The sequence below is a fragment of the Quercus robur genome, chromosome 12, assembly GCF_932294415.1.
Source record: "Quercus robur chromosome 12, dhQueRobu3.1, whole genome shotgun sequence".
Taxonomy (NCBI): Eukaryota; Viridiplantae; Streptophyta; class Magnoliopsida; order Fagales; family Fagaceae; genus Quercus; species Quercus robur.
The window spans coordinates 41,960,210-41,986,763 of record NC_065545.1 but is presented as its reverse complement, the minus strand read 5'-3'; the positions used below and the strand labels follow the sequence as shown (position 1 = coordinate 41,986,763).

At 36.1% G+C, this 26,554-nt stretch overlaps 1 protein-coding gene across 5 annotated transcripts in view; it reads right to left on the bottom strand.

Moving 5' to 3' along the window:
* The window catches only part of LOC126708800 (inactive poly [ADP-ribose] polymerase RCD1-like), a 28,279-nt gene extending 3,017 nt beyond the window's left edge, over nucleotides 1–25,262 (bottom strand). The window contains exons 1-11 of one of the 5 annotated variants that reach the window (XR_007649266.1): nucleotides 25,021–25,262; nucleotides 24,880–24,925; nucleotides 24,347–24,462; nucleotides 12,754–12,804; nucleotides 11,544–12,676; nucleotides 11,030–11,274; nucleotides 10,609–10,709; nucleotides 9,362–9,547; nucleotides 9,163–9,258; nucleotides 7,382–7,461; nucleotides 904–1,018 (exon numbers count right to left, since the gene is read on the bottom strand). Coding sequence is in view for 3 of the 5 variants with exons in the window: in XM_050408748.1 (XP_050264705.1) it covers nucleotides 7,423–7,461; nucleotides 9,163–9,258; nucleotides 9,362–9,547; nucleotides 10,609–10,709; nucleotides 11,030–11,274; nucleotides 11,544–12,676; nucleotides 12,754–12,804; nucleotides 24,347–24,349 (1,854 nt within the window). In the remaining 2 variants the exon portion in view is untranslated. Of the gene's footprint in view, nucleotides 1–783; nucleotides 1,019–7,138; nucleotides 7,462–9,162; nucleotides 9,259–9,361; nucleotides 9,548–10,608; nucleotides 10,710–11,029; nucleotides 11,275–11,543; nucleotides 12,677–12,753; nucleotides 12,805–24,346; nucleotides 24,463–24,879; nucleotides 24,926–25,020 lie in introns of those variants that run through there. The other 4 variants (XR_007649267.1, XM_050408747.1, XM_050408748.1 and 1 more) reach the window with 4 other exon arrangements.
* Between the last annotated feature and the right edge of the window lie 1,292 nt (nucleotides 25,263–26,554).

The following is a 26,554-nucleotide window of genomic DNA, read 5'->3' as shown; positions in this document are numbered from 1 at the left end:
TCTCAAGTGGGTAAAGTGCTAAATTTCAAACTATAGGTAAACAACTTAAATTTCTACCAAATTACAGGTGAGTAACTTATGGTTAACCCCTAAAAATATTTTCATAGCACTCTTAGTTTGATTGTGTTGAGTCCTAGTATAATTTTATTTCATTTTATTTTGACTTATAGTAAATTGACATCTCAACTTGTTATGAAAATATAGTGAGATTTTATTATGCCAATAAAATAACTCGAACTAAAGTTAAATCACCTAGAAAAATAAAATAGGGGAATGAGATTTGATCCTAAACATTTCCCTATGAAACACTAGAAAATATTAATTAATTTTTTAAATTAGCCTAACCTTGCATGACAAGGAAGTAGGCATCACATAAATTATAAAATTCATATGAGTGGAATGTTGAGTCTTTGTTATCCATGCTTACTCATTGATATATATGTTTTTTTTTTTTTTTTTTTTTCCATATAACAAAACAAAAATAATTCATATTTATGTCCCTATTTATGAATAAAAGTTTCAATCAACAAACTAGAGAGCAAAGACTCTTTGTTTGTTTTGTTGGGTTAAAAGAAGTGGAAATGCTGCTGCTCATGAGGCAGCTCAGTACGCTTTGAGAATTTTGTGCCCTTTTTGTTTATCCCCGGACACTCTTCCAGTAGGTGTTGATCTTGCTTGTAAGGAAGATGTTCGGCTTTGTTAGTTTCCTGTTTCTGTTTGAATATTATTGCAGATTATCAAAAAAAAAAAAAAAAAATAGAGAGCAAAGACTACACCAATAGCTACACTATAAACAAAGATTTATGATTTTATGTTGCTAAGACCAATACATTGTTCCCCGTATATGCTTTATTCAATCAACATGCTCATCAATAAAGAAAGGATTAGTTTCATTTAAAAAACCTTAAATCAGGGCTGTTCAGACCTGGCCTAAAACCACCAAATCCACGAAACCGACAACAATTGACCCATTATCCGCCCAATTCGAAGCTCCCATTGGTTGGCAACGGGTCTCCTCCTGCCCAATTATAAAATTATCCACAAAAAGAAAACAAAGTAAAAATTATTGTGTTTCTAACGTCACTTCACAAATTATATTTTAACTTCCTCCATTTAGGCCAGATTTATGAATTAGAAGTTTCAATTTTGTTTTCAATTATCTCAATGGTTATATATCTTAATCAAATTTTGGAAATGTTTTATATAAATACTTATAAATTTAATACAAAACTATTTTTTTTTTTGGGATGAATTAATAAAAAATTCTTCCTCTTCCTTTTTTTATTTTAATAATTAATGGACACTTATATTCATACACAAACACAATAGTCTTACAAACCGACATGCAATAGATGAAAAATAGAACATAAGCCATATGCTAAGTTATTGGCAGTATGTTGTGTATATATAAGCGCTGATCTCAGTTTTGTTGCAAAATGTGTCCAAGCATATAGGTCCATTAATAAGAAATATCAAGATTTATGAAATGAATAAAAAATCATAGACCAACTTATAATACATGGTAGTTAACAGAGAGCATCTTCACGACAACATCCTAAAATACATGTAAGTGGTATATAGCCTCCTCTCCTTTATTAATGAATCCCTCTCTTTCCAATTGATCACTTGTTTCTCCAATGCCCTTGGGCTGTACCTAGACCTGGCTTTTGGCTCCATGGCCATTAAACTTATCCAAGGTCTCCGACTTGGGGCATAGCTGGGGCCTGGGTGGGTCAAGAGCATCATGGACCTGAGGCCAATATTGGGACTTAAAAGAGAGAGGTGCATGATTTCCAATTGTTTGCCTCTTATCATCTGTGACCATGTTTGGATGCTCAGAGACAAGGCCAGACTTGGGGAAGATCCGGGCACAGTTCCTGAATTGGTTCTAAAGATCCAGACACCATTTAATGAAACACAAAATGCATGGCTTGACATGGGTGGAGTCAAGCAAAATGTGAAAGATCTTGGGTGGTCTCCTCCCCATCTCTTGTCGCCCTACTCTAGTTTCTCAAGCCTTGGAAAGAGTTGAGCCCTGGCCTTGACATGGGTGTGGAGTAAAGCAAAATGTGAAAGATCTTAGGTGGTCTCCTCCCTCATCTCCTGTCCCCGACTCTAGTTTCTCAAGCCTTGGAAAGATATGGACAAGGGCTCAGTTTTGATGATCTTTTGTATTTAGCTTGGCGCCCTTTTTGTGCAATAAAAGATGTTTAATCAACCCAAAGAAAATGGTTTATTCCTAAACTATACCAAAAATTTGTTCTTCATCCTTAAACTTTGAAAATATCTTTTTTTCACCCTTAAATTTTGTAAAGAGTTTTTTTTTTTTTAACAACCAATCTGTAGTTGATAGTCAAGGTCGTGTAATTAATACCTGGACTGTTTTTTATTTTATTTTATACAAAATATAAATTCTACTTTAGTCTAATCTAAGTATATATGTGTGTGAAACTCACTCCTAGAGACTTGAATCCCAACTCTTGCCCCCCATACCCCACAAGTACTTGTACTTGTAGAGTGACCATCACACAAAGGATATGTGGTGGTTGGACTGGCATTATTAATCGTGCTAACCTTGGTATGGAAGTTATGCATGAACATAATGCTCATAATTTCTCTCTAGATTTAGCTTATGTCGAAGCTCCATCTACAAGACTTTTTTATTTGTTTATAGGAACAAATGGATAAAACTTAGGTCTTAGTATATATGAGTTATTGAAAATAAATAAGAAATGAGCAATGTCAACCCTCGTGATAAAACAAGAAGTTGATTATTGCTTTTTTTTTTTCAATAGTTTAGAAACAAAAATATGGATGAAAAATGAACCTTTTTTATATTAGTTTGTAAGGTGATTATTTTGTGCACATATCCCTCATTTATTAGATTTCGATACGATTGACGTGATATTACTTTATACAAAATACTTTCTCCTATTAAAAACCAAGACTCCAAGATTTAGTTTTAAAGGCATAAATAAGAAAATCCCTTTTGGTAGAAAAACTCATTACAATCCACAAACAAATATTTCCATTATCTTCTTTTTGGAGAAGCATTACCATTAAAAACTAAACCATTCTTATAACATCACATTATTGTATTGCATTTTTAAAAATTACAACATCACACTTCCATTCTCTCCTTTCATGCAAACAAATGTTATTGTATTACACTTTTAAAAACTCCAATTTGTTTGGAGAGAACCCTTCCATCCCTTTCACTTTTGTCCCCTCATCCACAACTATCAAAAGGAATTTAGTGTCTTAGGTTGTGTTTGGCAACATGTAAAATATTTTCAGGTGAAAATATTTTTGGGAAGGTTGCATTCTGAAAATTGTTTTGGAAAATATTTTTAGGTGTTTAGTTGCATTCTAAAATACTATTTTTCTACTAGTTTCTCACATTTTCTTAACCATTTTCTTAACTTCCAAACAAATTTTATAATAGAAAATTTCAATATATATATACTTAAAGAAACAAAAATCAAATCAAAACCATTCATTAAACTAAAAACTTTAGTCAAACTGAGAGAGAGAGTGATCAAAAACTAAGGGAGAGAGAGAGGTAGATCGAGAAAGAGAGAAATCGGTCATGGGTGGGAGATCGAGACGACGAGATCAGTCATGGGCGATGAGATCAAGACGATGAGATTAGTCAAATAGTGGTAGGCTTTAGGTGACGACAAGATCGAGATGATGAGAGTTCAATCTAGAGGGCGATAGCAACAAGCTTCAGGCGGTGGTAGGCTTCAGGCAGCGGCAAGCTTCAATCGGTGGCAGGGTTTAGGTCTCAGGTTCAAGCTCTCTCTCTCTCTCTGAGGTAGGCTAAAAATGAGTGTAATTAGTTTGAAGGTAAAATAGAAGTGTAAATTATTTTACACTTCAAGGGTTGATATTTTACAGTCAACGAAAATCATTTTCCGTTTGACTGAATTTTCCGACCAACCCAAACACGCCCTATGATGTAAAATATTTTTTGTATTCCTTTCACAGCCGAAACAAACACAACCTTAGACTCCCTTAATTGTAAAAAGATAACTATAAACAAAATATATTTTATTCTCTTTTGATAATTCTTCTATGTTTGTCATGCGGAACAAGATCCTTTAAGGTCCGTTTGGATGGGAGATGAAAAAGTGGGAGAATATAAAATATTTTAGTTTCACTCATTTATGTTTGGTTGGAGGGATGAACAAATGAAGAGATAGAAAACATTTTTATTGGGTTGAGAAGAGAAATAAGATGATAGAAAATTGAGTTTGTATGAATTTACGCTCATATCCCTATTACATTTTTTTTTTTAGATAACATTGATTTCTATAATGTATATAAAATAAATACACAATTTAGTATGAAATTTCATAATAAACACAAAAAAAAATAAAAATACAATGTCAATAAAATAAAATAATAAATAAAAAAAACAACAACAATGAAGAAGAATAAAAAGATAAGTATGACTATCAAATATCAACTAACCACGACCATATCCCAAAAATCTGAAACATAACCTTCAATTTCCAAAAATAAAGAAAGATAGAAGTGAAAAAAAGCAGCAGGAGCAAAGGGAAAGATAAAAAGAAGATAGAAGTTAAGAAGCAAGAGCTAAGTGAAAATATAAAAAAAAAGAATGATTCGAAAGTGTAGACAGGAAGCCGGAGCGAAGAAGACGAAAAAGGGGAAAAATAAAAATAAAAATAGAGGAAGAACAAACAAAGAATTAAGAAGCATAGGCCAAGGACCAAATAGTCTTTCCACAATATACACAAGTTCACCCTCCATTTTGGAGAGATTGTAATTTGGTGCGCCTGAAGAGAAAACAGCTAAGCCCCACCAGTTTTCTACCCCCCTTCCCTCCCAACTAAATACATCTCCCAACCATTTTCTCTCCTATTTTCATCTCTCATTTTTCCATCCTCCTTAAAATCATCCCAACCAAACATACCATTATTTTAGAGTGATAATAATGACTTCTTCTATTGTTTGGCTCCCTTATTTTTAGGTTTTTAGGTTTATGGTTACTGGATTAATAATATCGCATAATCTTGACCCTTTATTATAAAAGAAACGTGAGGATTAAAAGAACTCAACATGAAAGATTACCATAAAATCTAGAGAGGATTCTAATCATTGTCATGCAAAGGTTATATATCTTGGAATATGGCACTAGCATTTGGCATTATAATCTTCTATAAGAGCATTGGCATTAGTAGTTCTATCTCAAATGTCATTTTAACACACCAAAGCCTACTTTATCTATTTTAACACACCACTTTATAATACACCATGCACACATCTTCAAGTTTAACCTTCAACACAATTCAGCCAATTAAAAAATTCATTTTAATCCACAACCATAAACCCAATAAAAAATTATTTCACAACCCAAATCCACCCATAACCACCGGCCACCGTGACCACAACCCAAATCTAACCAAATTTGCAACAAAAAATATCTCAAAAACCAACCAAAATCACACAAATAAAAAAAAAATAAATAAAAAAACCCACCACCACCTAAAACTCACCACAACCGGAGGATAACAAAAATAGTTGACCCACAACCTACAACCAGTAGCCGAAAGGGAGAGAGTGAAAGAGTCTAAAAGGGCTAAGAGTGAGGAGGAAGATGATGACTGCCAGAGAGAGAAAGAGAGAGAGATCTGAACAGTAGCAGCAATATCGACGAGATCAATGATGTGTGAGGTCAGCAGTGAGGTGAGAGAGGACGAGGGTTACCGAAAGTGAAGCAAACGAGAGAGAGAGAGAGAGGGGAAAGTAGAATTTTTTTTTTTTTTTAGCAGCATTTCTTCCGTAAACAGTTCTGTTCATCCTTGCCAAATTTTTTAACATTTGAAACATGTGATGTAATTGTTTTTGTAGCATTTGGTGTGCTAAAAGCTAAAATTTTATCATTTAGCACCTCTGATGCTTAGAGCACACCTAATGTTAGTGCACCAAGCCACTATGCTATGATCAAGAACCCTTGAATACTAGTACGACGTGGCCCTGTTCTCTAAAGATGATTCACCTCGGAAAACAAGTAATTATGATTGTTTAAATATTGACCCCTTTTTTATTGATTGAATACATTTTCAATTGATGTGAGGCAGGAATATGAATAAGCATAGATAATTCATGAGATTATTATCTTGAAATTTGATTATTTGTTTGATAAAATTCTTAAAAATTATAATTCTCAATCACGTTTCGAATCCCATTCCCATGATATGCAAAAATTCTAACTCCCACTCACCTATTTAGGTAGTGTGTGTCAATTCTCACATATCTTATATATAGAATTACTATGTAATATTTAATTCAAATTTTCATTTTTATTTTTTATTTTTTAGAAGTAATTATATATTAGTTAACCTAGAACAATATTATAACTAACAGTCAAGGATATTTTTTTACGTTTTCAAAAATAATCCATTATGGTCAACTTTTTACTTCTTTAGTTACTAAAAGAACATATATAAAATGATTTTAAACAATTAAGTATCATATTTTTAATAATGGCATTCTCTATGATATAATTTCAATTCTAAGTATATCCAAAAGACATAAAATATATCACCTCTCTAAGCAGTTGATGACTAACAAGCAACATAATTTTCTTTTGTATGGAATGAAAATCCTCCATCTGGATTGTCATATATCTTGAAATTTTCTTGTCAGGCAATTGGCTTTAATAAAACTCCTCATTGCCAGCCAGAAAGAAAGCTAAAAAACTTTTTTTTTTTTTTGAGAATCTCAAAAGAACATCTAAACAAGTTACTAAGCAGCTGAGAGAGAGAGAGAGAGCAAGTTAACTTTATCATTTGTAGCAAGATCATGCACATGCAAAAAATTGAAAAAGGTTGTACACTACACAAAACTTCCCACTTTTGCAGGATCTATGAGAGATGATTAGCAAACAACTTTACCCCCAAATTTTTTTGGAGGGTCTGATTCTCAGACTCGAATACGCGACCAATTAGTTTTGGTGGAAGACGCTTGCATCGCACCAAGGTGCAATCTCCAAGCAATAACAAGAGTTTATTTTACAAAAATCACAGAGCAGCATGCTCTTTACCAGTCAACTCAATTTCCAAACCGTCTTAATAAAATTTCAATGGCAAATGATGCAGACCCTAGATTTGGTAATCCAGCCAAAAACTTAATCATTTATTATGAAATTGAGGCCAAATGTTCACAATTTAATTCAGGAACCCTTGAAACTACAATACCAATTCACAGGTCGCCTAAACCTAAAACAGCTTAAAGGAAGATATATAAATAAAAACAAAGCACTTATGGCAATTCTTTTAAACCTTATATCAAATAGTTCACAACATTATGTCGACAAATTCCAGGGCAAAAGCAGAAAATAAGTGATTACCAGGCATACAGCAAACCCCAGTAACAGTCAGAAGTGAGCCATTATTCTGGCTCCAGCTTTGGCGTTTTCATAACTGGCGGCTGCAAACATAACCAGGGACAAAATGTGACTTTAAATTTTATGATCAGTCACAAATGCTAAATGAAACTTTGGGATTCATAAATAAGCAAGAAGAGTCTTTACACAACATTGACACGGCTACAGAAATAAATAAAAAAATGGCAAGAAACAAACCATCATTAACAAATAAGTGACAACTACCCAGGAAGCCAAAAAGAAAAAAGAAAACCCCCTGCCCGCCAACAGTCTTAATATTTTTTTTTAATAAATAAGTTACACATGCATGGGTCTTGAACACTTGCAAAGGGAGGAAGTGCCAGTTGAGCTATTCTAAACCTTTTTTTTTCCAGCTAAACCCAAATATTGAGCAAACTGACAACATCCCCTTCCCAAATCATTTTTTTAAATTTATATTTAACTCCAAACTAATTATGAGAGAGAATGTTTTACAGACCCATCACTATACAATCATATCCATCGACTCCATGCAGACAATGCACTCTAAATGGTGGCTAGTACCTCAAGCATTCAGTGGTTGATCTAAATGCTTTAGCCAAATACAGTGTCGCTAACGTGGCTAACACCTGTCTACCTTTTCTTTTCTTTTTTTTGTTCAGGCCACCGCCGGGGTGGGGGGAAGGAGTAGGGGTGTCCAAACAAAACCGGGACCCGACCCACCCGTCCAATCCAGCCCGAGAACCGGCCAACCTGATGCTGTAGACGGTCGGCGGCAGGTCTTTACCCCCTGAACCCGAAAACGGTGGGTCAATTGGTGGGTCTGAGGCTAAGAAATCGATTTTCAACCGACCGGACCGTCTACAGACCGGAAAGTTGCCATTCACCATCGATAATAGTGGTTCGTCGATGTTTTCTGTCCAATCTGTCGAGATCCGACCTGAACTCGAAGAGATCAGGCAAGATCTCTTCGAAATATGCCGAGATATCATCGAGATCCAGCCAGATCTCGCCGAGATTCGGCCTGATCTCTTCAAGATCCGCCAAGATCTCATCAAGATCCAGCCAGGTCTCGCCAGATCCGACAGCTTTTGGCAAAATCCGGCAAAATTTCTCACAACCTGAAACCGACCGAGGACCGATCGGTACCCAATGAAAATCCGACCACCTGAACCGACTCCTTTCACTGGTCGGCAGCAGGTCTAGGCATGGGAAACTCGAAGTGGTTGGGTCGGTTCCGGGTTGGGTACAAACCCGACCCGGACCAACCCGTTGACAACCCTAGGAAGGAGAGTATCAATAACATGAGAATATATATATATATATAACCTAGCCAAAAAATAAATTATATAAACCAATATGATGACTCAAGAACAAAAATGTGACGTAGGACTATTATAACCCTAGGAAGGAGAGTATCAATAACATGAGAATATATATATATATATAACCTAGCCAAAAAATAAATTATATAAACCAATATGATGACTCAAGAACAAAAATGTGACGTAGGACTATTATTTAAAAAACCCGCCAGCCAAACTGACATGTTTCATTTTTACTTTCTTTTTTTTCTTTTTTAAATCGGTTCTGGTTCAATGTTAGATATAGCAGGATGCGTCGGTGCATGCAAATAAATGTTTGTGACTGTCTGGGTATTCTATTTTGCAGAGTCTATGGTAACTAGATCCCAAAGTTACAGCTATGGAGCTCAAATCAGGCAAAAGTGGCTAGTGCTTAATAATATACAAAAATATGAACCATACCTCGCACTGAAGACCCATTAGGGTGGACCTCAACAACGTATCCCCAACAATCCATCTCAACTTTTTAACAAAATCTTCCCTACTAATCTTATTGCTCTGATGAAATAACAAAGAAAGAAAATAATCAATTATAATTTTTTTTTAAAGAAAGAACTATAATCAATGATGTATAATACATCCTTTAAAAATAATTACTAACCTTGAATTGTTGATAATGAATGTTCACCAACTCCATATCTTTAGGAGATGTTTCTTTTGAGATAACTTCAAACAACTTGCCAAAAGGCATCCATGGTGATTTGGGAGTCTTCGAAGAATTTGAACCAAGGGTCACAATCTTTTCTTGGCATTTCTTCCCAAGCTCTGGAAATGGTTGACAATTCTCCTGCAGGATAGAGAATTAAAAATTCAACCCCAAATAGTGAACACATCATATTTCACAATTCTCAAGCTATAGGGCAATGTGGAAGTGATAAACAATCTCCCCAATCCCCTTACACATACAACACCAATCCACCACAAGCACTCGCCACCTCCACAAATTATCAACAATCAAAAATTTTCCCAACGCCGCAATCCAAAGGAAGAAACTAACCTTTGTAGGTTTTCAATTTCCACAATGGCTTCCATGGAAAAGATTGTGGATTAGTGGGTTGTAATGCCCTCTAATAAGATTGAACTTCAAAAACTCCACCGATTGAAATGTTACACTCAAAACCTCAAGGAAGATCCATGCTTTTAGGGGATACCACAATGGGGTATTATACATTTTTCCCTGGTATTTATTTTTGGTAAGTTCAGTAATAGTGTTACACTCCTACAGAGGGGGTTTGTGTTACACTCAAAAACCCCAAGGTTGAAGTGTTACACTCAAAACCTCAAGGAGGTTCCACCCTTTTAGGGGAAACCACAATGGGATTTTGTATATTTTTCCTGGGTTTTTATCTGTTGTTGCATTATTACTTTAAGATTGACTTTAGTTGATTTGTATTAACATTTTAAAGTGTCAAATTAAAGTTGTTATTTAATATCCATACCAAAAAAAAAAAAAATAGGAACATTAGTGTTTTTTATTTTTTTTAAATCCAAACACCAAAAAATGTTTCCCTTGGCATTTTCAGGAACACCACCACACATTGGAAAACAATCAATTTTTCTTGAAACTGTTTGCAGCTAAAAACATTTTATGCTGAAATAATTGGACTGAAAATTTGGATAAGATTAAAGAGTTGTTGAATTGACATTTATAATAGATGCTTGGCTAGCATCTAACTCTTTTCATCTTCTTTTTTCGCACCAATCACACTAAAGTGTCATTTTACCAGTTGAATGGTACACATGAAAAAGAAAACCCAGGTGTATGTGCTCCCTATCAAGGATCGCTGCCAACAAAACAAAATGGCCAACAAAGAATAAAATACATAAAGAGCATGCAAAAAAGCTTACTGATACAACTGGAGAGCGATACAACTGCACCTGGCTTTGAGGCCACTCACAAGTAGTAATTCCCGAGACATCAATTCTATTTTCTTTAGCAACAAGACATCCTGCCATAAAATCACAAAGTTCTCATGGTGCAATACTCGAAGGAAGTTCAAAATATTAGAACTTACTAAAAGCAGCTAAGAAAAATTAAGGTCTCCATATATCCTGCACAAAGACATGGCTCAGACTCATAATAGACAGTACAATGTACATAAACTGCCTAGCCGTTTTTGGCCGGGTTGACTGTGTGTCCCATTTCAAACAGATTCAAAAATCAAGATGAACTGCTACACGTGTATATAAGGTATACAAGATCATTTCCAAAGTTCTCCAAAGAGATAATACATTAAACACAAGAAAAAGGAAATAAAGAAAAACATACCACCATCAGCACTGGAAGACATCGTGAAACTGACAACAAACTCTGGAAAAATATGGGTATTCATATTCATATTCCAAACTATATAATGATGTGGGCTTTGAAGGCTATCAACTCCACTATCGAAGTTTTCAGTGCTGGGACGACATTGTACAGATCCAGGACTGACAACCTCCACATTTCCCAATATCACACAACAGAACACTACGTATCTTATCCCATTTTCGTCATCATCACAATAACTTGCACTGTAAAGAAAACAAGAGTTGAGTCCTCCCAAAAGAAAAAAATAAGCACAACTCAAAGAAATATGATTATCCATCTGGTAGAGTTAAGACCAAGGGCTTCCCAAAATATAAATAGAGAGGAAAGGGGGTGGCAAAACCTGTATTAGAAAAATAATTTCCCATGTGCTCAAACCTTGTACAACAGTCATAATCTTCATTGTAATTCAAATGTAGATCATATTTCCCAGGGAGTTTCATGTGTGTGTGTGTGTGTGTGTGTGAATACTGACCTTATATGCGAATAGTTTAATGGTGCAAGGTGAACTCCAATGCCATATGAGGACATCATTTTGTGTCCACCGTGCCCAAGCCCATATGTCATGATGCTAGATAAAGCATCTTTACTAGCAGCTAGCCAGCCATATTGGACATTTGGATTGCCACGATTCTTCTTGGTTATTTCAACCTGCTTTTGAAATAGCTCTAGCCGAGTTTGCAACAAATCACTAGAGCAGCGCTTGACCTCTAGTATATTTGCACTTACAGATGAACCCATGCCCGTAACAAACTTGTCCTTCACGGTATCAAAGTCCAGCATTTCGTGCATAACTACATACTTAGTTGTTCTATTTTCAGCAATTTGTTGATTTTCCCCCCTAGACTTGTGTGAACTGAAATCTGAAGTTCGATTATCATTGTCACTGACTTCCAGATCCTCACAGTTACTAACAGATTTTGTTTCAACCTTATTCCGCTTAGCACGAACATTTGACTCTTCAACACATTCCTCTGAATTAGAACTATTCACTTCAGTTAATCCAATCTCAAGCTGCAACTTGATGTCAGGCATCTCATTTGGCTCTGATAATGAAACAGTTGCATCATCCTCTAACTTAGATTGGCAGAACTCACATGTTTCACTAACACAAGAGGGGAATTCTGGAAAGAAGCAACATCCCGCTTCATCAATCCAAGCAATGTACTTCTGTAAACCCGTTTTCAACTCCAATTCAATCATATACAAAATATCAAGCAATAAATGGCAGCCATTGAATTCCACATTCACTGCCGCATTTTTCAAGTGAAAATGCCTCCTGACCAACTCCACAATGTCTTGAGGATAATCAGTCCACTCACCATTTTGATGATACAAAAATCGTTGAGGAAGCCCACTTTTAGTGAAATTCATATAGTTTTTAAGTAAAGATCTCTTCGAGCATGATCCACACTGACTTTTGCATGAATCTGATCTCTTACGCTTACCGACCTTGCCAAAAGATAAGTTCAAGCCAGACCGTTGTGACAACACTTGTTGGCGAACGCTAACTATTTTTTTTGTGCATCGAGCTGCCCTTTTCCTGTCCAAACAGACAACATTTCTTGCCCCATCATCCAGTACTTGGGCCCACTTTGCTTCCATTATCTACAAGAACTATCACTATCACTATTCACAAAGTAGATCCTAAACACTAACTATAAAAGTAATGTACAAGTCTTCACTTGAATATCTGGGATGGAGGACCCAATCAACAGAAAAGGATTTCGCAAAACCTGAAAAAAAAAAAAAAAATCACTTCTCATTTCTCACATGAACATATCTCAGTCATAATTTTCTTGCAAAAAAGAAGATATTCTGTTATGAGGGTTTTCTTTTATTTTTTTCTTCTTCTTTTTTTTGTGCAGAGAGTAGTAGGTTAGAGCCTTATCTTATAATAACCGTGTGATAAAATATAATTTCAACTCAAATGAAAATGAAACATCAAAAATTGAATTCCAAATATCTCAGGAATAGATACTAATACTATGAGATAAACAAAAAATAAAAAAGAAGAGCGTATAAAAAAAAAGAATAATAAACAATCTGCAAAAAATGCACCAAATACAAAACCAAGGAGCTTAGTTCAAATGATACCTTGTTTCCCCATAAGAACGTAGTGGGAGTGTGGTTTCATGTGTTCAAAACCCAATGGGTGTGAGCGTAACTTCCAATTCAATATCAACATGAATTTCACATAGAAAATTGAGCAATAAAAAAATTTAATGTTACATTGGTGAATGCACCCCTCCCCTTGCAATTCATTTCTACAACCATTCTTTGCCTCTTTCACTCTCCGTTTCTTCCTTCCTACTCGACCATTTTTCTTTGATTGTTTGTTTCTAAATTTAGATGAAAATTTGTTAATAATTTTTCATTTAATTTTAATTGAATATGAACTGAGAAACTTTTTTATAAAAAAATATATTATCAAATAGGCTTTGTATAGAATCTAATTGTTTATATTTGTTACTATTTTTTTTTTTTTTTTGATAAGTTATATTTGTAACTATTTATGTATATATAAAATATGAAAGCATGTTAACCAGATCAATTTTTGGGTAATGTATTCTGTCAAACAATATAACTCATTTATTAACATGGTGAAATAGGTTGAGTACCTCAAACAAACGACAATTCTACTCCTTCCAAACAAGTTCATCAAACCATGCTACGAATATCGGAGCAATGCTTTCCGAACCAATTCCTCCAACAAAACAACAAACTCACAACAAAACCTAGCATGACCCAATGAATCCCAAATATCTAAAACGCACCCCCCACAAAGCATGGGCAACCTCACAATGAAATAAGAGTGATCCACTGAGTCCCCATTACTTTGACACATACAACACCAATTTACTAATGGCAATCCTCTCTTCATAAGATTATCCATCATGAGGATCCAACCTAGAGCGGCTGTCCACATAAAGAACACAACCCTTTTAGGAACCTTAATGGACCAAATACCCTACCATGGAAATGGGGAATTAGTAGTACCCTGAATTTCTTGACAAAAATACCTGGTATCGAACTGACCACTTCCTTTGAGACACCAATGCAACTTGTCACTCCCCTCACCCCTTGGAACTCGAGAATAAATATAATCAAGAAAAGAGAATACTAGTAATTCCCAATCATGAAAATTTCTGTGAAGTCTCAAATTCCAACTCCAATAATCCCCATCCAACTAGCGGCTCAAAATATATAAAAGCTTAAAATATCAGGGTAAAGAAGCTTAAGAGGCCCACCGATCATGCCAAAAAAGAATATGACTACCCTCTCCAACTTCAAAAACCAAATGCTGAGAAAATCCATCCCATCATGCTCTAATACCACCCCACCTTGTCCTCCTTATATTTGGTGGCAATAACCCTTTGCCATAAATAAGAATTTAAAATGCCCAAACCTCCATAACCATTTCCCTAGCAATGCTTGAAATACACAATCCTCCTGAACCCCAAAACACTCGCATCAACGGGTGAACAAACCTTGTCCCATGCCACCAAGGAGTATTTTAAGCCCTCCTTTGATGCCCCCCATAAAATATATATATATATATATATCATTGAATTCTTTCCAATCTATTAGCCACAGATTTAGGGATGGTAAACAAAAATAAAAAGAATGTTACTGTTCAACAAAGTGAGTCTACCTCCCTTTGATAAGTAGAGCTGCTTCCAACCCAAAAATTTCCTTTCCATCTTCTCCAAAAATGCAATTCCAAATAAAGGTTGCCTTAAACGGAGCACCCAAAGGCATTTCCAAATATTTCATTGGCAAGACTATCCACCCTACAACAAAGAAAACTTGCTAATTATCCAAGTTACTCATCTCTCCAATAGGAACAATTTCACTTTTCCCCACATAACCATCAATCCAGTAACAACTGCAAAACATATCAGAGCCATTTTGATGGAAAACAAATGTTCCCTAGAAGCATCACAAAACATTATGGTGTCATAAGGAAAAAGGATAAGTGAAACACTAACTCCAATTGAACTATTAAGCCCTACATGAAAGCCACATATTAAGCCCCTCTCCTCAATTTTATTCAATACCCTGCTCAAAACCTCCATGATTCGAAGAAACAAAAGAGATGAAAAAGGGGTCACCTTGTCCCAAACCAGCAAAGGATACATTAACCAAAACTAAGAAGCGAACAGTGGTGACACACGTCTCTCAATCCATCCTCCACCATCTCTCCCCAAAAGATAAAATAGAGATCCCAATTCACTTGACCATAGGCTTTTTCTAATTTGCAAATCACACCCGGACCGCAGCTCTTCAATCTGCTATCCAGTCACTCATTAGCAATGTGTACTGAATCTAAAACCTGCCTACCTCCAACAAAATAATTTTGAGCCTTTGAAATGAGTTTCTCTAATACCACCCTCGGCCTAGTAGCCAACACCTTAGACAGTAACTTATACACACTACCCACTAAATTAATAGGCCAGAAATCTTTGATATTCAATGCATTATGCTTCTTGGGAATTAAGGCTAGGAAGGAGGCATTTAGAGACCTCTCAAAAACACAAAGCATGTGGAAATGCTCAAAGAAAGCCACAACATCCCCTTCCACCACCCTCCAACATTTTTCAAAGAAAGCTATGGTAAACCCATCTAGGCCAGGGGCTTTATCACCTAAGTTGCACGGACACGGGTACGGATACAACACGGGTACGGATACAGGGATACAACACTTTTTGAAAAATAAGGATACGACACGGCGTGGACACAGCAATTAAATAATTAACTAAATTTTATATTTAGGCATATTTTTTAATATTTTTATACATAAAATAAGTTTTATATATTTATATATATATAAATAAATATATAACTATTTATTTACTTATTTATAAGTTCATTAGTCAAAATCCATATAATTTATTAAAATTATTTATAATTATAAGTCTATATCTTAATCAATATGCTAAACTTTAGTTAAAAAATTAAAATGTTAGCTCATTTTAATAATTATAGATAGTTTATCTATTTAATAAGTACTCAATAGATAGTTTTTTATAGTTGATTTATTTAATAAATAATAATATGATAATAATAATAATAGCAGTTGTAGTGCACAACACGTTATCAATTTGACCATGGTAAAAAATTTCAAAAGAGTTGAATAGACACTCCATTAAACTTCAGTACTTCACACGAGTGTAGTGGTATTGTCACTTGTCAAGGGCACACTTAACCAAATGCTATTACTAGTTCATTGCTCAAGATATAGATCTGAGGAGTTGGGCAGTTGAGTGGCGAAAATGAAAAGATAAAGAACAGAGGCATTAGGAAGAAGAAAAAGAAGATGGGTGGGGGAGAGACCGTGAAATACAGTTTAATACCTGAAAATTTTGCGGCGATGCCGGTAATGTCCACTAAACGTTTATTTTTTCCTTTCTATTTATTTTTTGCTGATTTTTTCGGTACCGGCAGGTTTTTATTTTTCGGCCGGAATCCGGTAAATAACCTGATAAAGCCGAAACGAACCCGATACATCTGGTATTTGAACTTGTACAATATAGCAGCATTTCTGTACTGGTTTAGGCACCGGTATGAAATATATCGACGGTACCAGCCGGTACGGTACGGAATCAACTCCCTTGGTTTTAGGGTATATCACAAAATCAACAATAATGATTTGTCCATTTGTCAAAATCTGTGATTTTTTTTTTTTTTTTTCACTGCTGGCGTGTCCACCGTGTCGGAGTTGTGTCGGCGCCGTGTCGGAGAAGCAAAAAAAAAAGGACACCGCTCAGACACCAGAGTCCGGCGAGTCGTACCGATATCCATGTCCGACACATGTCGGACACCGGTACGTCGCAAAAAATGGCGTGTCGGTGCAACCTAATTTATCACCCTCCATCTCTTGCAACACTTGATGGACTTAATCTCTAGTGAACTCTCTCTCAAGCATATGTCTCACATCCACCTCAATACACGCAAATCTAACTCATCCACAATAGGGCACCAACTATCCATCTCCTGGTACAATTTTTATAAAATTGTTCTACTCCAGTACACATTATATCCTCATCCTCATAAATCACACCATCAACCTCAATGCCCATAGCATAATTAGCCCTTCTATATGAGTTAGCCAATCTATGAAAGAAATGGGTATTGTTATACCCCTTTTTCAACCATAGTGCACGAGACTTTTTTCTCCGAAAAATCTCCTCCAAAGATGCCAATTACTTAATTTCACCTTTAAGCTGAGTTCTACAAATTTTTTCCTCATGCAAAAGACCCTATGACTCTTCTCTAGCATCCAAACCCATTAACTCGGTCGATAAACTCTTATTCCTAAAGGCCAAATCCCCAAATTCTTTATTCCACTTCTTCAAATCTTCCTTAAGTGCCTTCAATTTTTTAGTAGCAATGAAACTTGCAGAGACTATGAAGTGATACCCATTCCACCACTGCTGAATTTTCTCAACAAAGCCCTTTACTTTCAGCCACATTTTCAAATTTGAAAGCACAACACCCCTTACTAACACCACCAACCTCCACCATAAGAGGACAATGATCTGAAACAACATGGGGAAGAACTCTCTAAGTCACATCCACAAAATGATCTTCCCAATCCACTGATATCAGAGTCCTGTAATTTTGGACATAGATGGTGGATCGGAATTCCTAAACCAGGTAAATCAACAAGTTACTATTTTCAATAAAAAATGAGAATGCAAACATGGCTGAACTAAAAGAATCACAGCCAAGCCTCTCAATCGGATGATTACATTTAAGTCTCATTGTTGCCTCCCAGACAAAGAAGGACCACTCTCGTGCAAGCCCATTCAAAACCATCCACTACACCCTTCAAAAATACAATAACTGAAAACTGACCCACAACTGCATTAATCTTCACAAAAGCCCTTCAATCCCAAATCACCAACATGCCACAGATGTGTGATCAACATTTAAAGCAACCCAATCAATTGAATAGTCCAATTTAGTCTCCCAGATGCAGACAATATCAAAATTCCATTCCTTGAGTAAATTCTTCACAATATCCCTCTTATGGGAATTATTTAACCCCCTAACATTCCATGATCAAATTTGCAAATTCATGGGTAACCACTAACTGATCCTACCCCATTCATAGGAACCTTTGCCCCTACTACCTTAAGTAGAATGCCCATCATAATTAACTGTAGAAATCAACCCTTTTAGCTCCCTAATCCCCTTTTAACCTACATTAATAGGTCCTCAAAATGAGGAGAAAACAAGTTAGGACTCCTCAAAATTTTGAAAATTACATATCAGCCCACCCATCGACCACCATGACCAATAGCAAAGCAGTAAAGAGATCAAATGCTGCCGCAACAGTCGTGACCTCTAGGTTATCAACTCATTGAGTTTTGCCCGACCACCACCACCATGCCTTCAAAAGAGCCAAAACCCAACACCCCCTCCCCCTAACAATTAGAACCCTCTCCTGTTTCTCGAGAGCTCCAATCTACCCCTATGCCAAAACCCACCTCCCAGATTAAACCCTTAGCCTCACGATACTTCTGGTTACGCAAACTATCAAGCGAGGCTGCAGTTATGGGAGTTCTGCCTTTGGGTCAATATATATTGAAGAGTGGGCCTCTATATTACTACCACAAACATCAAGCCCAATTTATTTTAAGAGTCTCGGGCCTAGTTTTACTCTTAACAACCCATTAAGTGGCATTAGTGCCAGCCCAAAACACCACAGGTTTTCCATCCTTAAGCTTAGTAGTTTTCAAAGCCAAGTGTGCTACTTAAAATGAAATATGGGTCTTCCATTTTTTTAAGAGACTCGGTGTCTAAAACCTTCACCATATCCCCCATAAATCCTTTTCATTACCAACGAGTTTCCAGAATTTTGAAAATTCCTTAACTTTCGCAAATTATCATTATTGTTGGGATTTTTCCAATTCCGACCCACCACCCATAGCACTGTCAAGGTTCACCACCACTGCCTGAGTTGGATTTTCACCCAAAGAGAAGCAGCGCACCTCTCTCAAAGGCAAACCAACCAGACCGATTGGAACCTTTGAGAATCATGATACATCCTCTCTAGACTCCACTGTGATACTCTGCTATTTCCACACAAAAACCTAGCCTTATTCAACCTGCAGCAAAATTGCAACTTCTTAAGGTTGTCCCAGTCTCGTCTTCCCTACCCAAATGGAACTTTTAATAAGACTTTTAACACTACGTTTACTCTTATGAATGGCGTAAGGGTATGGTCGCCCATCATCAAAATATAAAGAAAAATGTTTTGCATCAATACGAAAATTCCCTTTGCTACCTCCTGATTCATTTCCTTTAGGAATAGGAATAGGATTTTTCATAATGTTTTTCAAGTGTTAATGCTGGGGTGAGTTTATTTGTGCAAGCGGTTGAGGTGGTTGGGGTGGGTTTACTTGTGAAGGTGGTTGAAATGGTTGCAGGTTGAGCGATTGCAACGGTGGAGGTCACTATGTAATAGTTGGGGAATGTTAGTCTGGCCAAGTGACAAAATGTGTAGGGGGCATGAAAACAATGGAGGGCATGGGTAGAAGCCAAAAGGTGGTGGAAATAAGAAAGGGAATTGGGGTGGTGGTCCAGTGGAGGGAAAAGCAGTGGTAAGTGGGAAGGAGGTTGAAGGAAGTATGAAATTGCTATTGAGGAGGTGAAGAGAGAGGGAGGAGGAGGTAGCGAGGTCATGGGGAAAAAAAAAGAAGCCGCAACACATAGGGAGTATACTATGGAATGTTCCCAAAAAAATAAAATAAAGACATGCTGTCTACAAAATCATAAAGAGTTCAAAACGGTGAGCTTCCTAAAGAATTAAGAATGAACATCCATATGATCCAAAAATTCAACTATAGAGAAACAAGAAGAAACTCCCCCAATCATAGTACAATATTCATAGAGAGTTCTTAGAAAAATGTTCTCAATATCTTGTGTCGATTGCTCCACCTTCAAAAGTCCTACAATATATCTCTCTCCAAATGGTCCACATGATACAATGAGTAGCCTAAAAAACTACCGATTATAAAGACACCCAAACACTCCCCTCCAAGAAAAACATCAAATCCATCACCAGCCTTGGCATCACCACCCCACCACAAAAGCAATAAGTGCAAAGGACCACAACTCTTGGGCTATAGGGCCATGAAGAAGCAAGTTCTCTCTACTTATTTGAGGGAAAAAAAAAAAAATCATCCAAGTCCACAGGTTGTATGTTGGATGCAAATATAACTATGATTTAAAAGAACAATATTCAATAAACTCCATCAAATTTGAGAAAAAAAAATTCCCAAAAGCCGATAACCACTTGAACAAAGTCCTCATACGCATCATCTAATCAAAAGTCAACCTCTCACACCCAACAAAATTTCTTACATTTCTCTCCATCCAAACTCACCCATCAAACAATGAGGAAGGGGCTTCCAAGTCTCCCTATTGCAATGCCTACTGCCCAAAACGGCCTTGCCAACTTGCTAGTAAATCAGCAACCCTCTTTGGCATCACCCACTAAACCCCAAAAGAGCAAAGACCACATCCCATAACTCTTTGGCAATAGGGCAGTGTAATAACAAATAATCCACCGTCTCTCCATCACTTTACACATACAACACCAACTAATGAGAATAATATTATGCTGTCACAAGTTTTATGCTGTTAGAAATTTTCCCCAAGGAAGCTGCCTAGAGAAAGAATGCTACTTTTATTGGTGCTATAGGCTTCCAGATGTTTTTCCAAGGAAACAACTCATGAGCTAAAGCTCTATAATAAGTTCAAACCCCTTCTAAATAGTCGGCTAATAGCTGGCCTCCAACATAGCCTATCATCTACACAACCTAGCACTTCTATAGAATAAAGTAAGTCCAAAAACGATGAGAACAACTCCAATTCCAATCCTGAACTGCCTGAGTAAAATTTAACTCCCAATGAATTGAACAATTATGCAATCTCATGTGATCCACCACTAATGCTTCCTTATCTCGAGCAAGTCAATACTGCTCAGGGAAAGATTCCTTAAAGTGTTTCATTACCACACCAAGCATCAAGCCACATTTTTGACCTAGTATCGTCCCCTACGGCCCTACCTCAAACTTAACAAAGCAAGAGAAATTTTTCCACCCCCTTTGGATATACTTCCAGAAGCTAACCACATGTCTCTGAAACAACTCTGGCTCCAACCCCCTGCCGCCAACCTCAAGGAATACAGGTCATCAACCCATTGTAGTCAAAGGTGAGCCGGGTGCTCGTCTAGGCACTTAGGCGAGGCAAGGTGCTTGCCTTTAGATCCTAGAAGAGCATAGCTACCACCTTAAGCCATGAAAAAGCGCTAAGGGAAGAGACTCAAGTGTTTTTTTTTTTAGTAAATTTTAATTTTTTTATAGAAGGTGGTTGTTAAACCTATTATTATTATTAGATTATTAATTTAAAAAAGCATGTTATAGAACCTATTGTTAGTTAAATTTATTTACAAAAGTTTGTTGTAAAACTTGTTGGATTAATTAATTTATATAGAAGCTTGTTGTAAAACCTGTTCTTTGAATAACTAATAGAGCCTAAACCATGTTAATCCTATTTTGAAATAATTTGTTAGACCTAACTTCTTTGTGCAACACACTGAAAAACACTTTATTATAATATTTCAATCCACTAGGTACATATGATTTAAGTTTTACATGTATAATAAATATATTAAGAATTTAACGTCTTACTTTACTCAGGCTAGAGCATTTTGGTCGCCTCATGCCTCAGACAATATAAGGCCTTAGCACCTTAAGGTCATCTTTCGCCTTTAACTACCTTGCATCAACCGCCAAGGACTAAATTGTTTGACAGCTGGATAAATCAAGAGCACCTAAAGCTTGAGGCGTTAACGCGTGTGGCAACTTCAAAATCAGATGAAGACTCACTGGATTTGACCATTATCCCCTTATTTGATCGTAATCTCCTTAGATTTGGTGGAGATCTCGCTAGATTTGGTGGAGATCTCACCAGATTTGGTGGGATCTTGACATATTAGTGAAAAACGACAACATTGAAGGAGGATTACAGCCGTTGATCTCACCAAATTGTGAGAACGGCAACATTGACGAAGGAAATGACAAATTTGAAGAGGAGAATAGTGGCTTGAAGGCGATTTTGGTTGGATCAAGTTGTAGTAAACTAGAACCGCCACCCGATCTAATGTAATCATATTTTAGAGTATGAGACCCGATGTCGACCAATTAACTATTCGGATCAATCAATTGCAAGTTTAGTTCACCACAAGTCAAACAGTTTAGTCAAGTCTTGGTCTTGGATCGCCAGCCCTACTTCCATCCTACTACCCGCCTCCACAAAGCCTCCCTCTCTACACCATATCTCCACAACCATTTCCCTAGTAGGGCTTAATTAATCTGACAAATATTCCCAACATTCAACACCCCATTCGGATATGGGGGTACAAATTTTGTCCCAACTCACCAAATGGAATTTGGATGGTGAATCACATCATGTGCAAGTATAGCGCATTGTACATGATACATCTATTGAAACCACTAACTTCCTCTTCATTAGGTTATTAAAGGTCAATATAAAATTCAAAGATTCTCCCTAAACAACAACAAAAAATTATAAATTTATAAATAAATAAAAAAAACAAAAAAAAAAAACATACCTCATGTGGTACTTTGCTACCCCAAACACTTTCCCAATGGGACAAAGATGTTGGCACATGTTCATAAAAATATAAATTAAAAGAAGATGTTGGCACATGTACACTAAACTGCCTTTGCAACTAAGGCTGTGTACAACTCAATGTAAAATGTTTTCAGAGTATAAAATATTGGCGCATGTACACTAAACTGCCTTTGCAACTAAGGCTGTGTACAACTCAATGTAAAATGTTTTCAGAGTATAAAATATTTTCAGGTGTTTCGTTGCATCCCAAAAAATGCTTTGGAAAATATTTTAAGGGGCTTGGTTGTGTTCTAGAAAATCCTCTAGAAAACACATTCTCTCACATTTGCTCAGTTTCCAAACAAATATTATAATAGAAAATCCCATATATAAACCAAATCAACAAAAAACAAAACATAACAAAAAATTCAATCTTTCTCAAAACTAAGCCCCGATCGTGAGAGAGGGGGAGAGAAATAGATTGAGAGAAAGAGAGAGGTAAAGGCAGTCAGATCGTTGGGTGGATCTGAAGGAGGTGACAGCAACGAGATCGGCGGATGGGTCTAAAGAAGGCAACAGTGACAAGATCAGCAAGTGGATTTGAAAGAGGCAACAGTTACGAGATCGGTTTGTAGATCAGAGACATGCAAGAACTTTTCGACCTTGACCGGCGGTGTAGATGTGTAGCGACAATGACTCCAAGCCGGTGAGTGGAGGCACAAACTTGGGCTAGAGCCACAGGTAAGCTCTCTCTCTCCTTCGGCTAGCAGAGGTGTGACCGTGTGAGTGAGAGTGTAAAATGATTTAAAGGTAAATTGGAAGTGAAAAACTAATTACACTCCACGTCACCTTCTTTTACGGTCAACTGAATTTATTTTCAGTTTGACAGTATTTTCATGTTTACCCAAACACCGTCAAGGGTGTAAAATGTTTTCCCAAATTTCTTTACAGCCGAAACAAACACAGCCTAATCTATCTATATCTTTGAAAAAGCGGGAATTCCTTTCTCTCCAAAGGGTCCACATCAAGAAAGATGGAATCATACTCCTAATCACCAGCCTAACCTTAACATGACCGCATACCCCATCCTAAAACAAGCTTGATTTTAATTTCTATATTGATTAAATACAAATATTTCACCCTTGAGTACCTAATGCCACCTAATACCATTTCTAATTAGATGATTTATTTTATTAGCCCCTCATCTCAAGTGCATGCAAGATGCAAGTTTGCAATTAATTATGGCAGGAAGCCCCAAAAATAGAGGATTTCAAAGTAACATTTAACCATCAAGGGAAATGATGCACAATTAGGCTTAATCATAGCAGCAAATGTGTAATTTTCCCAAAAATTAACACATGCAGGAGCTGTGCACACCACCACATCAATGTATATACAAAATTACATATGCTGATAGGTAAAAGCACACTACCTGCGTGAGGCCAGTACGCCTCTTTAAAGATAGAATTTAATCAACTTCAAGTAAATAGCACCTTATTGGGTGTGTTGGGGAGGAGGGTAGAGAGAGAAAAAGGCATAATAACTTGACCAATCATTACATGAAAAAATCATCAAATAGCTATATAGACTAATTCTAGAACATAATATAGAAGTATACAAGCATACCATATTTTGTGGTCAACAGCCATTTTGCGCAAGTCCTTTTTCTCCCCAACATCTCTGCAAGTCACTAATTACAGAACTACTTTTTTCCCTCTTCAAGCTCTCAATCCGCTAGCATACTAATGCAAATCAATCACAAGACAAACAAAAATCAACATACATCCTTATAAACTCAGTCAGTTAAATATAAAAAGACCTCCACAATCCTGCAACATCCACGGTCTCAAATTTAACAAATCAGGAAAAACCTCAGTTGAGTCAATTCAGTCAAATAAAGATTGACTAAACTCTTATTTCTTCATGCAGCCAAAATGTAGGAAATCAAAAATAGGCATACCGGCTCTGGATCTAAAAATAAAATATCCAATTATTATAGTTTATGAACAAACCCTAACTACGACTCTGTGACTTCAATAATATATACTCCTGGGGAAACTCTTTAATTTCACCAATAGAAAATTAAAAAGTGAAATTGAAATCCTCTTCCATCGAAATGAAGCAATAACAACAACAACAACAAAAATTACAGTTCTTACAGTATATTTTTTAGGTTTGTCTTCGTGAACCACATATTCCCAAACACTGTCACCGAAGTTAGAGAAAGGAAGGAAATCGATGAGAAATTAGAAGAATCAAAAGAATTGAAACGGCTATCATAGTGAGATTAAGAAAATTACCTTTGGTTTGGAATCGACGATGAGAAATAGAAAGATGCAAAAAGAGATGAACGGCTAAGAAGGTAAAGAGACTCTCTCTGGCTCAAACAACAACGCTGATTGAAGTTTGTTGTACCTGTTTGTATTTATCTGCTTCTCATTTCTGGAGACTCAAAAGTTTGATTGACACGTTACAAATATCTGCGGATTCCTTTCCCTTCTCCACTCTTCCAGATTTGGTCCCATTTCTTTTCTTTTTCTTTTTCTTTTTTAAATTTATATTTGGAATATTAATCGCAAGCTACTAGGTCAACGGTGTCGTCTAAAAAGTAAAAAGCCATTCAGATGGACTTCTACAGCTTCTTCCATTTCTTTTTTCTTTTTCTTTTTTTAAGGAAAATGATACGCTGCCGTTTTGTAGGCTTTTTATTTTTAATTTTTTATTCATATAGATATATATATATTTTACAAGATATAAATTCTATTGTAACCTAATTTAAGTGTATATGTGTGTAAAACTTCCTTCTATAGACTTGAACCCCGATCTTTATCCTCCACACCCTACAAATACTTATACTTATGGAGTGACCACCGCACTAAAAATGCAGGGTGATAAATAAAAAATAGAGTCGTGGGGTGTAGAACCTACGACCTCATGTCTTATTTTCATTCATATACTTATCAAGAGTTAGATCATGTTATCTCTCAAGGCCCCCAACCTTTCGATAAAGATCAATGGACTCTCCTTTATAATGATAAATTATTGAGGGTCTTTGGCAAAGTGTAATCTATCTCTCACCTTTCCCTTTCATTCTTAGGGTAGAAGTTTAAACTTCTTGTCTAATTACAAATATAGCCACAACACAACCACTCATTATTCTTCTATAACCTTCCTAAGCAACCTAAAAAAGGTTTTCGAGAAAATTAACTCCATCTTTAAAGATTTATGGTGGGCTACAAAGGAAGAAAATAGACCAAATATACCTAAAAGATTTAGGATGATATGTGCAAACCAAAAGTGTTAGTTCCAAGTTACATAATAGAAGGATGCAACATATGAAAAATGCACTCAAAGCAACATTGGGGTGGAATATCTTGTTTACAATTAGGCCTCGTTTGGGAGGATATAATGGAATTGAATGAAATGGAATGAAAATAATCATTTTAGAATATTCTTCCATTCCCTTGTTTGAGAGTTTTAATGGAGGAAATGGAAAATTCATTCTCTCGTTTGGGAGTTTAAGTGAGAGAGAATGGAATGAGTAGGAGGGAACACCCATTCCTCTATATTCCCTTAAAACCTCAAATTTTCATTCCCTCCGAAATTGGGAGGAATTTGAGGGAATGAAATTAGATTTAATGATTTTTTTTACTAAAACTCCCAAAATACCCCTATATATTCAACTCTTTATTTTAAAATAAGGGTATAATAGTAATATTATCTTAAAATAATTCAATTACATTCCCTCCATGTTGCTCCCAAACAAGATTACTTACATTCCATTTATTTTCATTCTTTTCCATTTCTTTATTTTAAAACATCCAATCAAGGTTA